The following is a 13,130-nucleotide window of genomic DNA, read 5'->3' as shown; positions in this document are numbered from 1 at the left end:
CTCCTCCAGATTGTTCATCCAGCCTATTTTATTTAGACAGACCGGTTTGTAGGGTCTTGTTGGTTAGGGATTACAGGGTAGATTTCAACTCATAGCAATGCCATGGGCATGGTAAACCTGCCCCACACAGTTTTCTGAATTGTAATCATGATGCAAGCAAATTGTCTGCTTTCCTCTCGAAGAGCTATTGGGTAGGCTCAAACTTTAGGCTAGCAGCCAGATACCTAACTGCTTACCACTATGGCTCCAGTTTAGGCTGCTGACTTTAAGGTCAGCAGTTCGAACCCACTAGTCCCTTCTCAATAGAAAGATGAGGCTGGTTGTCCCTGCAAAGACATACAGCCCAGAGAGCAGAAGGGGCAGTCCTCCTCTGCGCTGTCAAGTTAGGAGGGTTGGAGTGAACGCCGCGGCAGTGGTGGTGTAGTACACACGAATAGTGCAGGCATGCGCGTCTCCTCTTTGAATGTTTATGGGAACAATGGAAAACCTCAGATAATTGATGTGTTTGGTTCTGAAACTTTCTATGAAGAATGCCTCATCACATATACAAATAAATGGTAGGAGCTCAGATTGGTGGTGATACTGCTCAATTTAGACATTTGAAGGATATTTTTATTTCATTTTTAAACTTTTATTGGCATATGTTTCATATATCATGCCATAATTGATATTTCATAATTCAACATTTCAATCATATAGGTGTACAAACATCGCTACAGTCACTTTTAGAATGGAAATTTTTTTTAAAAGCTCTTCCCAATGGCCTAGTGTTTCATGTTGACATATCTTGATGACTAAAGAATGTGGTTATGTTTCATCTGTAAGAATAATACAAAAACTCTAAAAACTTACTGCCATCCGGTTGATGCCAATTCATAGCGACCCTATAGGACTGGCCAAGACTGTAACTCTTTATTTTTAAATCATTTTATTGGGGGCTCATACGACTCTTATCACAATCCATACATACATCAGTTGTATAAAGCATTTTTGTACATTCATTACGCTCATCATTCTCAAAACATTTGCTCTCCATATAAGCCCCTGGCATCTGCTCCTCATTTTCCCCTCCTCCCTCATGAACCCTTGGTAATTTATAAATGATTATTTTGTCATATCTTACTCTGTCCGACGGCTCCCTTCACTCACTGTTCTGTTGTCCGTTCCCCAGGGAGGAGGTTATATATAGATCCTTATAATCAGTTCCCTCTATCTACTCCACCCTCATGGTATCACCATTCTCACCACTGGTCCTAAAGGGATCATCCATAATCATACATTATGTGTAAGTTGTTTTGGGTGTGTGTGTGTGTGTGCACATTTTAAGCTATAGTCGTCTGCTCAGCTGTGCCTTTTGCTGGTCCAGGATACGGTGGAAATCGGTTAAGTACTGTTTGCTTAGTTTATACCCTCAGAAGCTTGCTTTGCTGCTGATTCACACATCTTAGTCAGTGTAGCAGGGTAGTTAACTCTGTATCAGCAACGACCGGCATCATTCGTGCACCCAAACTTAATAAGTAATAATTCCTATATGTCCTAGGCACTGCTTTATGTACTGGGAATAAGAATGGTGAACAAAATAAAAATTGCTCCCCTATGGGAGCTTACATTCATTTGTGGGGAGGGAAAAGTGCTGGCAGAGACAGCACACAAGGAACAATATTTATGCTTTGAAACACAGAAAGGCCATGTGCTTGATAGTCTGACCTCTTCACTTTTAACTGTTCTAAATAGGAATTTAGAATAATAGAAATTACATTATAATATAAATTTATATAAATTATAATATAAATTTTATGTAGTAAGTGTTCAATATAAATGATACTGGTGCAGAGAACAAAAATAAACGTGTTGCTGTCGGGTCACTTCTGACTCATAGTGACCCTGTAGGACAGAGGGGCACTGCCCAAAGCTTTCAGTCTCTACTGAAGCAGAATGCCACATCTTTCTTCCAGCAGAGCTATGAGGGGCTTTGAACTGCCAATTTTCGATTAGCAGCTAACAAAGAAGAGAGACTGATCCCTATCTTGTATAGGGACTCTGTGGCCAATCTCTATGTAAGAAAACATTTATATAGCTATTTTAAGTGCTAATAAAGATATATTTATGAGCCAGGGGGTATGTTTATGATAAGAGGACTAGGAAACGGTTTGTTTAGTATGTTCATAGTATTTGTGGGGAGTACTTTTTCTCCGCCTCTGATTCCTTTCTGAGAAGGAAATTGCCTTAGTCTCCCCGTAGTTTTCCGCTGCTCCTTTATTCATTCCATCTGTGTGTAATCATATCTGACTCATCTGAATGATAAATCTGAGGGTAATGAACCCTACTTCACTCAGCTCTGCCCTTCTTCCGAGTAGAAGCTAGCTCTCTTTCCACAGCCGTTGAGTAGTTCTCCATGGAATAAGCTGTGCGGTGGTTTACCACTTGACGGAAAGGTCTGTCCTTATCTAATGCTACCTGTGATTGGTGCCTAAGATATGCCCATTTCTGGGGTTTACTGTTAGCAAGCCCATTTGGCCAGTACACTTGAAGCTTCTAGCAACAACCCTACAATGAACTGCTGTTGGGTTGATCCTCAGTCATCACTGTATTGTAGGACAGAGTTCAGCTGCCCTTTAGGGTTTCTGAGGTTGTCAGTCTTTAAGGAAGCAAGCTGTCATAACTTTTTCTTGAGGAGTGACTGTGGGTTCAAACTGCCAACCTTTTGGCTGCATTAGCGGTCAAGCACTTTAGTCACTTGCATAACCAGATTTCCTTTAATAAAAACTGTGATATTGTATTCTTTATCAACTTGTTTTCAAGCAAGGAAAGACTGCATTTCTACAGGTGCCCTTTGGGAGAAATCATACCTCTATGATTTTATTTCATTTTAAAATACATTTTCCTTGTTTCCCGGAAAGATAAGAAGAAAAGATAAGAATAAGATTAAAGAGCTGGAAAGATGAGAATCGTGTTTTTAATTAATTTATTAAATTTTTTTTAAGTTTTTCAATAAATCATTTTATTAGGGGCTCTTACAGCTCTTTTCTTTCTTTTTTCTTATTTATTTAAAGCCATTTTATTGGGGGCTCGGACAACTCTTATCACAATCCATATATCCATCCATTGTGTAAAGCACATTTGTACATTTGTTGCCATCATCATTCTCAGAACATTTGCTTTCTGATTGAGCCCTTGGTATCAGATCCTCATGTTTCCCCTCCCTCCCTGCTGCCCCTTCCCTCATGAACCCTTGATAATTTATAAAGTATTATTATTTTGTCATCTCTTACACTGTCCGCCATCTCCCTTTACCCACTTTCTGTTGTCCATCCCCCAGGGAGGAGGTTATATGTAGATCCTTGTAGTTGGTTCCCCCTTTCTACCCCACCCTCCCTCCACCCTCCAGATATTGCCACTCTCACCACTGGTCCTGAAGGGATCATCTGTCCTGGATTCCCTGTGTTTCCAGTTCCTATCTTTACCAGTGTACATCCTCTGGTCTAGCCAGATTTATAAGGTAGAATTGGGATTATGATAGTGGTGGTGGGGGGGCGGGAAGCATTTAGGAACTAGAGGAAAGTTTTATGTTTCATTGTTGCTACACTGCATCCTGACTGGCTCCTATCCTCCACTGTTACTCTTTACAGGAGTAGAAACCCCAAAATTTTTTTGTGGAAAAATTCCATTATCTCCTAATCCTGTTTGTCTAAAAATATTTTGAAGTCCCCTTATGCTTCTTCTATATAATATAATTCAAGTTGAGGACTTCATACCAGTGGTATGGAGAAATTAGTAATTAGTTGTTGGAAAAATAGCATGTGGCTTATGAAGCAGCTTTGAAAGCGAGGCTAATGGAGAACTTTAGTCCAGCCAGACAATTTTAAGTTTCAATGTAAAATCAAAAACTCTACTAGTTAAAGAAAAACATAACAAATGAATATGGTGCCTATAATCTACCCAAGACCTTTAAAAATTCATGTTTCTGGCAAGATGCTAAAATTCTAACAAATATTGCTCCAATTTTTCATTGCTCTACAAACCATATGGAAGACAGAAAATAAATGGTTTGGTGAGGCAGGTACTGGGTTTATATCTCAAACAGTAGCTTTGTTTGAGATTAGACAAACAACCTTAAGTTTTGGAAACATAATTAAGATTTCCTAATGACCTTATTTGAATCCCTGCATGTAAGCTGCGTTTTGTGAGAAGTACCTCTGATGCCAGTCTAATTTTTGTTCTAAGATGCAAGTTCCTGTATATTCTCTTTGTTGGGAATGCAACGAGTAAAGAACTCAAAGACTCGAGGAAAAGGAATAGCAAGAGGAAAGGTGTCATTGTTGTCATTAGGTGCCCTCCGGTCAGTCCCGGTCCTGAGTGACCCTCTCTCTGCACAGCCTCTTGAACCAGTGGTCAGTCCTGCACCAGTCTCACAACCACTCCTGGGTTTGAGCCCCTTGTTGAGGCCACTGTGTCGATTTGTTGAAGGCCTTCCTATATTTCGCTGCCCCTTTGCTTTGGCAAGCATGATGTCCATTTGAACAATTGTGTTTATTAAATTTAGATTTGCCTGTAATCCAATCCATGGGACCAATGACTGTGTCTATTTGAAGGATTCCCTTGCTCTCAGGTAGGGAACAGAGAACAAACATTGCTAGCCTCTTGGGAGTGCTCTGTATTTTCCATCTTGATTACAATCTTTCCTCCCAATTAGACCTCCCATCTTGACTTTCATGTTAATTATTTCCTTTCATAGATATATGTATACATAGATGGAGAGATAGATATTTGTGTTTGTATATATGTGTGTATATGTGCATATCTGTAGATGTATACACCTATATGTTGTTGGGTACTGTAAGATAGGTTTTAAACTCAGAGTGACACTGTAGACAGAGCAGAACTGTCCCATAGGGTCTCCAAGGCTCTAATCGTTACCAGAGCAGGTTGCCAGACCTTGTCTTCCACGGACCAGCTGAACTTAATCACCAACCCTGTGATTAATAGTCCTAAGTGCTGAACTGTCGCATCACCAGGGCTCCCTCTATGCATATACATTCATAATCCAAAAAACCAAACTCACTGCCATCCAGTCGATGACAGCTCACAGTGACCCTATGGGCTTATGTTCTGAACTGCTCCTGTGGGTTTCTGAAATGGCAACTCTTTAAAAAAATTATTGATATAAAATTAACATATCATACACTTCCATAGTTAAGTCACTTTTTAAAAAGTTGTACATACAACTGGTTTCACAATCAGTTCTAGTGCATCCTCCCTCCTCCGTCATTCATTGTGTGCTCCCCAACCTTTCCCGCCTTGTCGCCGATAAGCCAATGTATCAGTTATTGTATCTGTGCATTCACTTCCGTGCTTCAGAAACAAAAGAAAAAAAACAGTGAAATAGAAAAAAATAATATAAAGATAAGTTTAAAGAGTAAGAAAGAAAAGGCTACCAGCAATATATTAAAAAAAGAAGAGAGAGAGGAAATTGCTATTGTGCGATAAGCAAAAAATATTTAACCTTAGAGAAATTATAGGTTAGGTCAAAAGGGACGTCAGCTGACCAAGTATCATATTAGACCGTAGTTCCAGCACCATAACCAAGTTTCAATCCCTGTCTGATGATAAAGCTATTCATGTCTCCCGCCTGTGGCTAGAGGGGATCTGCCAGAGGCTTAACCTGACTGTATATGCTGCAGATGGGTTTGGGGCTCCCATTGTCCTCCATAGCCTTCTGCAAATTGAGTGTTCACAGTTTAAGCTCTGATGATTTCCCCTTAATCATATTTGGATTTTGTTATTTGTCATCTTTGGATCACACATCTTCCATGCGATGTGCTTCTTCCATGTGGACTCAGTTGATGCCTCACTTAAATGGCTGCTTGTTTGAATACAAGCCTCGAAGACCCAGACACTATTCCAGTTGATAGCCAAGCACCATCTGGTTTGTTCACCGCACTTTGCTGCACTAGTCTTATCTTCGGTGATCTCTTTGTGAAGGCGAGTATCAAGCAGGGCCATGTTATCAGAACTAACTGTTCTTGGATTGGGGCTAGAATTATGTGGGAGCCCAAAACCCATCTGCCCACCCACAGGTTATGAACAACTCTGGTTTTCTTTAGAGGTCATATTATCATTTTCTGACAAAAACAAACAAAACATTGTCAATCATCCCCCTGGGGTATAAAGCAATTGCATTGATAACATCCATAATTTAAGGTGCTGTTGAGCTCATTTGAGAATAATTCAGCTGCAAACTGAAATCCATGAGTTGTTGCTGTGTACTGATTGAATTCTTAAAACGACTGAGCTCTATTCATATTGAGCACAGGGGTTGGTGCAATGGGAACATTTCCTGTAAATTCCTTATGAGGGCAATCCTTGCCTATCAGATACCTGTTATATTAATGCAAGGGGAGCATTGAGGTACTAAATATATGGTGGTTCTGGGTTCCACTAAACTAGGGGTCCCACCCAAGGTCCAGTGACTACCATTTCCACCATCTTGGGGTAGCCATCCTTTGCTTCCTCCCCCATCAGGGAAATTGGGCCCTAAGTCCAGGGGTACAGGTAGTTTTGAGGTTGGGCCTAGTTCAGTCAGGCTTCCAAGATGAGTTCTTCTGGTGTGCCCCTTGGAGGATGCCATATTCCCTGGAAGGTCAGCATTTAAGGTCATCATAATGCTTTGTTCAGAGTGTGGTTCACCAAGTGTTGGGTAGAAATTTATTCAGAAATGAGACTGTAAAGCTTATGGGCGTAGAAAACCTCCTCTTTCTTCCTTGAAGCTCTGGTGGTTTTGAACTGCTGACCTTGTGGATAGCAGCCCAATGCATAACCATTATGCCACCAGGACTCCTATTCACACATATCCATTTGAGGGGTCTTCAGAAAGTTTGTGGAAAAATTATCTTATAATTCAATTTTTCCATGACTTTTTGTAGCCCCGCCATATGCATGTGTGATTGTACTTTCTTATAGGGCCACTATTTTTTTGAATCATCTAAAGGTATTGAACAACATTGTGTGTGTGTGTGTGTGTGTGTGTGTGTGTGTGTGTGTGTGTGTGTGAAGGGCATATGGGTTATGGAGTAGAATAAAATATATTTTTCCTTCCTCAACAGTTTTTTTTATCATATAGTTCACGTGCCATGCAATTCAATAGTTCAGTCACATCAAGAAGGAGAGTGCAGTCGTCACGACAGTCAGCTTTAGATCGTCGTTTTCTTCATGCTTGTACTCATTGTTACTAGCTCGCTATTTCCTCCTCAACCTCCTGCCATACCCCTAAGGAACCATCAATCCAGTTACTTTCTCTATAGATTTACCTATCCTGGGTTTCATTTACAGAAAAACATTAAAAAACAAAGGCAATAGCAAATTAACAAGAATAACAAAGTAAAACATTTAAAACCTCAATCAAAAAGAATGCAGAAAATATTTAAAAACTAGAACAAATTTAAATGGGTCATAAGGAAGAGCAAATGGGAGTGCACGACATTTTAACCTAAGTGCATCTGCAGAATCCATTATCCAATGCATCTTGCATGGTAGTGAGGCTGTTCACATCCAGAACAGGGCGTTCTTATTCTTTAGAGAAGCAGATTGCCGATCTTTCTTCTGTGAAACCCCTGGGTGGGTTTGAACTGTCAAGCTTTAAGATCAGTAGTCATTGCACACCTTCGATTTGCATCACCCATGGGTCTGGTTTATAGCTACTTAATCTTGGTATTTGTATGTATGGTTTTATCACCTCATCTGTTTCCTATGTGAAATGAGGCTGTTACCATCTCCCAGAGTGCTTCAGCACAGCTAGTGCATACATGATTCTTTGCATGGCTGTATTCATATGATGGGTGCAGTCGGTCTGTGGATAGGCACCTTCCCAGTGTTCACACTCTCACCTTTGTTCTTGCAGGAACGATTCCAGGTGAAGAATCCTCCCCATACATATATTCAAAAGCTCAAAGGCTATCTGGATCCAGCTGTAACCAGGAAGGTAAGATGGATTTGCTTCCACCCTTTGTTGCCGTTTCCTGGTTGGCTGGCAGAGTCCTCCTGCATTTGAAGGCCTTCTTCCTTCCTTTGCATGACAGTCTGCCGGACCCTCCAGGAAAACCACCTTTGGAGACCGACAACATCAAGGAGACAAAGAAAAACGCCGCCCTTCTCATGCAAGAGCATGTTTAGAAGTGTGTTTCCTTGCAAAGGGAGTCACACACGCCCCATGGTTAGTAAGTCACTGCCACTTCCACTTCCACAGGCCTGTGAGTCCTGTCCAGAGGTGTTCCTAAATGGAAAAAACCAAACCCAGCGTTGTGGGGTCAATTCCAACTCATAGCGACCAGAGTGTTTAGCCCCCACCCCGTCCCGGGAAGCAGGCCTTGCAAAGGGAAGGTTTGTCTTTCATGCCTTGGTGCATTTCCAGAGACCTTGAAAAATAACTGGGGCTTTGTCATCCCAGCTGTGCACTCACATCCTGTGCTGATGCCTTTCAGCCGTTTCTCTTACCCCTACCCCCCAAGAAGGTAAGGCGAAAATAGAATAGCCCATCCCTTCTCAACCACTTCTCTTCTTTTACAAACAAGCCCTGCTTTGTGTCGCCACACAATTGGTTTAAACCGATGCCTTGTGGTAGAGCATGCAGCCTGGCACAGCCCTGCGGGCCCTGGTTGGTCTAGGGATGGCTCAGGGCAGCACTGTCCTTGCTCAAGACAGGGAAAGGGCCTCATCTCCAGATATCACTTGTTTCCCATTGACCTTGCACTCCCGCCTTCAAGGCCGCAGAGAAAATATCGTGAGCCACTTGCCTTCTGTTGTTTTCAGCTCGGGACTCCTTTTTTCTGCTTCCCCACTGTTTTTCAAGGCTCTTGTTTTGTTGCTGTTCTAATCTTCCCCCTTTCCTTCATTATCCATCACCTTCTATTAAAAAAAAGAAAATCCAGCAAAAAAGAACACTTGTCATTTCCTTTTGGATAATATCCTGACACTTTGCTCCTTTGTGTGTTTGTGTGTGCGTGTGTGTACACACATCCATCTCACGCAAGAGCATATTTAGAAGAGCGTGTTTAGAAGTGTGTTTCCTTGTAAAGGGAGTCACTTACCTTCAACGGTTATTAAATCACTGAGTTACTACACACACACACACACACACACACAACATGACACATACATGCTTCTTTTCTTTAAGAGCTGCTTTCAGGCCTCTTCATGGGAGAAAGACTGGACTTTCTAGTCCCCTAAAGAGTTACAGTCTTGGAAACCCACAGGAGCAGCCCTTCCCTGCCTATAGGGTCACTATGAGTCAGAATCTACTTGATGGCCATGAATGTGATTTTTTGAGTCAGTCCTCTTTAAGTAAGATAGTTGTTTAATTCCTAGTAGAGCATTTCTGTTTTATCAGATGAGAGGGTGAAAGGGAAAGGGGCAGTAAGATGCTAGGATGTTTTCAGAAATCCTCAAGCGGGCACACCTGCAGGCTGGTACTGGCAGACCCCAGCGCTGTGCGCCCTGGGGAAACTGCCCGTCTTTGTGCACAAGACTTCCATCTCAGTTTAGCCTCCCACGTAACTGGTTGCTGGAACAGCATACATTCCATCCCCAAATAATTGGCTCAGCATTTTTCAAATTCTGAAGAGAAAGCAGGCAGGAAGAGAGAGAGAAAGTAAACCACGACTAGTGAGCAAGCACTTCTTGGATTCCAGGCCCAGACCCCGTACCGTCAGAGACGTTGACTTGGCCTCCTGGCACAGCCCCCCTTCTCCCCACTGACTACTTCTGACTTAAGGCAAAGAAAATGATTGTTAAAAACAACAACCCATCAACAACAAAAGATCTTCCCAGAAAGTATTTCCTTCCCTCACAAATTGAAAGAGTGATGATAAAAGATGGCCTAGATCCTCATTTTGAAGCCCCTGCTCTGGACTGAGAGAGTTCACCTGAGTGGCCTTGTTGGGTCTCTGCCTCCTCTTTCAAGAGCCATCACTCAGCTTTTAAAAAACAAAATAAGATGGCTATTGAATCACTCACCTGGCTTTAGTATGATGACTGTCAGGAAGTTGGCAGTCAAAGATGATCTGTTCCACACGACATGATTATAAGACTTGGATCCTAGCGAGGAAGAGAGTGCGCACTTTTCTTTGGGAGAAGGCATGTTTGCAGCTCAGATGAGTTTAAGGTTCTCAACTGTATTTTGGCCGGAGGGTCAAAAAGAGGATTTGAGATCTGGGCTTTAAATTTGAGCAGTCTTCTTTCAACCTCCTCTGGAGCTTTCAGATACTTCATTGGCTAACCTTTTTTGTTGGAATTGAAGAGAAGATACTAATTTGCTCTCTTTCGGGAGAAAAAAAGTTTCTTAAGTACCTTCTATTTAGATTTTCTTCTGAATAGTTTTAAATTGAAACCCTGTAGGGTAGGGAAGGAATAGCCTAAATTAGATATCTCTATGACGAGAACTTGCCAAAGCAACTGCCTCGTTTGCCATCAGGGTTTATTAGTGTGTGCATTGAGGGATGTGATCATGTCTAGCCTGGGGGCAAAAAAAAAAAGGCTGCAGCCCATGAAGAAAGGAGTCTGGTCCTCCGCTGCTGCCTTTGTAAAACAAAACCTATTGTTTGCCTCTGCATGGGCTCAGCTGCCCCCATGGGCTCATCACAGAGTCTCCTTTTTCATGGGGAGGGAAGTGAGGCTGGTTCAGACTGCTAATGGATCCTACCTGGTTCCTTTCTGCTGGTCCCACAGGCCCGCAATTTCTCTCTGGGCTGTTGGAAAGTATTCTGGATACACTGTAGAAGTGCAAAGTGTTAGCACTCATTATTTATGTGTTAGAGAAGCAGATGCCAAGGATCTCTGCTCTAGGCCAGAGCCCAGTCTGCAGGTCCTCCCATTCTTAAGATGACATAATACACACTTTCAAAGGGTAAAAGTTGGCTGCTGTTGTTGTTATTACTATTTCCTTATAGAGTTTTGCTTTGGTTATTTTGTTTCAATATGCATCTCATAGTCCTTCAGCAGAAACCCCTTTTAAAATAACTCTTGTTACATCCTCAAGGTTACCCTGCAAGCTCTTGTGGATGATGATGTAGCTAAGAAACAGCCTTTCCCTGGAAAGCAAAAGGCAGAGTTAGGGGACCAGCAAAGGCCAAGATCAACTGTGAATAAGACCAGATTCAGTATCCTGAGACCTGACTGTGTAGCTTATAACACTGAATGATTTACTAACGGCTACATGTGCAGATAGCCTCAATGTTAATTTCCTGTGGCTGCTGTAACAAAGTATCAGAAAGTTGGTGGCTGAAAACAACAGAAATATATTATTGTCTTACAGTCTGGAAGCTGGAATTTGAATCCAGGGTATCACCAGGGCCAGTATCTCCGTGAAGGCTCCGGGGAAAGATCCTTTTCTGTGTCTCCCAGCTTCTGGTAATTGTCATCTGGTTATGGAAACCCTATAGGACAGGGTAGAACTGCCTGTCGGTTTCCAAGTCTGTAACACTTTACAAGAGTGGAAACTCTTGCTCTCCCAAGGAGTGGCTGAGGGTTTTGAACTGCTAACCTCATGGTTAGCATCCCAGAGCATAACCACTATGCCAACCACGGCTCCTTTTCAGCTCTGGTAGCCACAGGTATTCCTTGGAGTATGTATGGCAGCTTAACTCCAATGAATGCTTCCATCATTACATGGCCATTTCCTCTCTGCATCTGTCTGTGTCTCTTATAGGTGTCTGCTCATTTAGAATTAGGACTGATCTTAATTTAATATGATCTCAAGTTAACTAATAACATCTTCAAAACTGTATTTTCAAACACAGTCTCTTTGGAGGTCCCTGAGATTAGGACTTCAATACAACGTCTTGGGGAGCAGGGGTGGGTTGGGGGTGGGGGATACAACTCGACCTAAATCATCCTCAGACTCCTGACCCTAACTCGGAAACGCCCACTTTGGAGCAGCCAGCACAGCTGGAAATGATAGTTGTCTCAGCTGTGTAACCACAGGTCTTAACTTCCTTTAAAAATACAGAGAAAAATATTTTGTCTCCCTTCTCTTCCTTTCCGTCACCTGCTGCAGCATTGCCCCCAGTGACTCCCTCCTACTCTAGGCCTGACTTTCCTCTCCATGGGAAGAGGCTAGTGAGAAAACCTCTTATCCACTCATCTTGTACGACTCCGTACTGTTCTGAAGTGGCCTTAGTGTCCAGGGAGCTCTGGACTGGATCAGACTGTAGATGTCTCTTCTGTTTCCTTAGGCTTTTCTTGAAAAGGGGGTTGAGTGCCTTCTCCTTAAAAAAAAAAAAAAATCTCTTTAAGGATAATGTCCCTCCATACATTCCACTATATCTGGATTATACCTTAGAACAGTGGTTGTCAACCTTCCTAATGCCACGACCCTTTAATATAGTTCCTCATGACCTGGTGACCCCCAACCATAAAATTATTTCTTTTCCTATTCCATAACTGTAATTTTGCTACTGTTATGAATTGGGTGACCCCTGGAAAGGGTCGTTCGACACCCAAAGGGGTCACAACCCACAGGTTGAGAACCACGGCCTTAGAAAGTCTATAGAGGTGCTAATTGGGGAAACCGAGATGGTTTGCTTTCATGAGGTCCTGCGGAGAAGCAGTTGGTGGAGAAGCAGGGAGCCCGCCGAAGAGATAGAACCAAGGTCACAGGAGCCGTGCTTGCGGAGTGCCGTGCTCCATGGCTTCTCCGGGGCCCTAGGTCTTCCCGCGGGCTGTAGCTCCTCCAGCCACTGCCTGGGAGCCTCATTCTCAGCCTCTTGCCCTTCCTTGGAGCCCTGGGGAACTCTTCTCCCAAGCCATCGGAGTCGCCTCCAGAGACCAGGAGCTTGGCTGTCCAATTGTGGTGGCCCTGGGGAGACGGGTGCTGGCATCTTAAGGCAGAGTAGGATAAAATATTGGATCTGTCACACAAATAGCGTAGAACTAACTCTTCAAGAAGACACTGCATATCAACTGTTCCTCTTCCCATGTGGTCTGAGATGTTACCTGTGCAGATACATATTTTTTGCAGAAAATGTGTATCCAGGAACGCGTATGACATGAAACCTTTGATATCTTGATGATTATTTAAGTCTGGAGGGTAGAGAGATGAACATATTATCCGAGAAGATTTGTTGATGAGAGCAGACCTA

At 42.6% G+C, this 13,130-nt stretch overlaps 1 protein-coding gene across 5 annotated transcripts in view; it reads left to right on the top strand.

The window, feature by feature from the left end:
• FMNL2 (formin like 2) overlaps nt 1-13,130 on the top strand; it is a 345,204-nt gene that overhangs the window by 227,993 nt on the left and 104,081 nt on the right. For all 5 annotated transcript variants that reach the window (XM_030887752.2, XM_030887757.2, XM_045298702.1 and 2 more), the window contains exon 3: nt 7,898-7,978. In XM_030887752.2, the coding sequence (XP_030743612.1) occupies nt 7,898-7,978 (81 nt within the window). The remainder of the gene's footprint in view (nt 1-7,897; nt 7,979-13,130) is intronic.

Source organism: Echinops telfairi, unplaced genomic scaffold (genome assembly GCF_000313985.2).
Source record: "Echinops telfairi isolate 266 unplaced genomic scaffold, ASM31398v2 ScPeMD7_4;HRSCAF=17, whole genome shotgun sequence".
Lineage (NCBI taxonomy): Eukaryota > Metazoa > Chordata > Mammalia > Afrosoricida > Tenrecidae > Echinops > Echinops telfairi.
The sequence above is the reverse complement of the archived record's forward strand: the minus strand, read 5'-3'. Positions and strand labels throughout refer to the sequence as shown.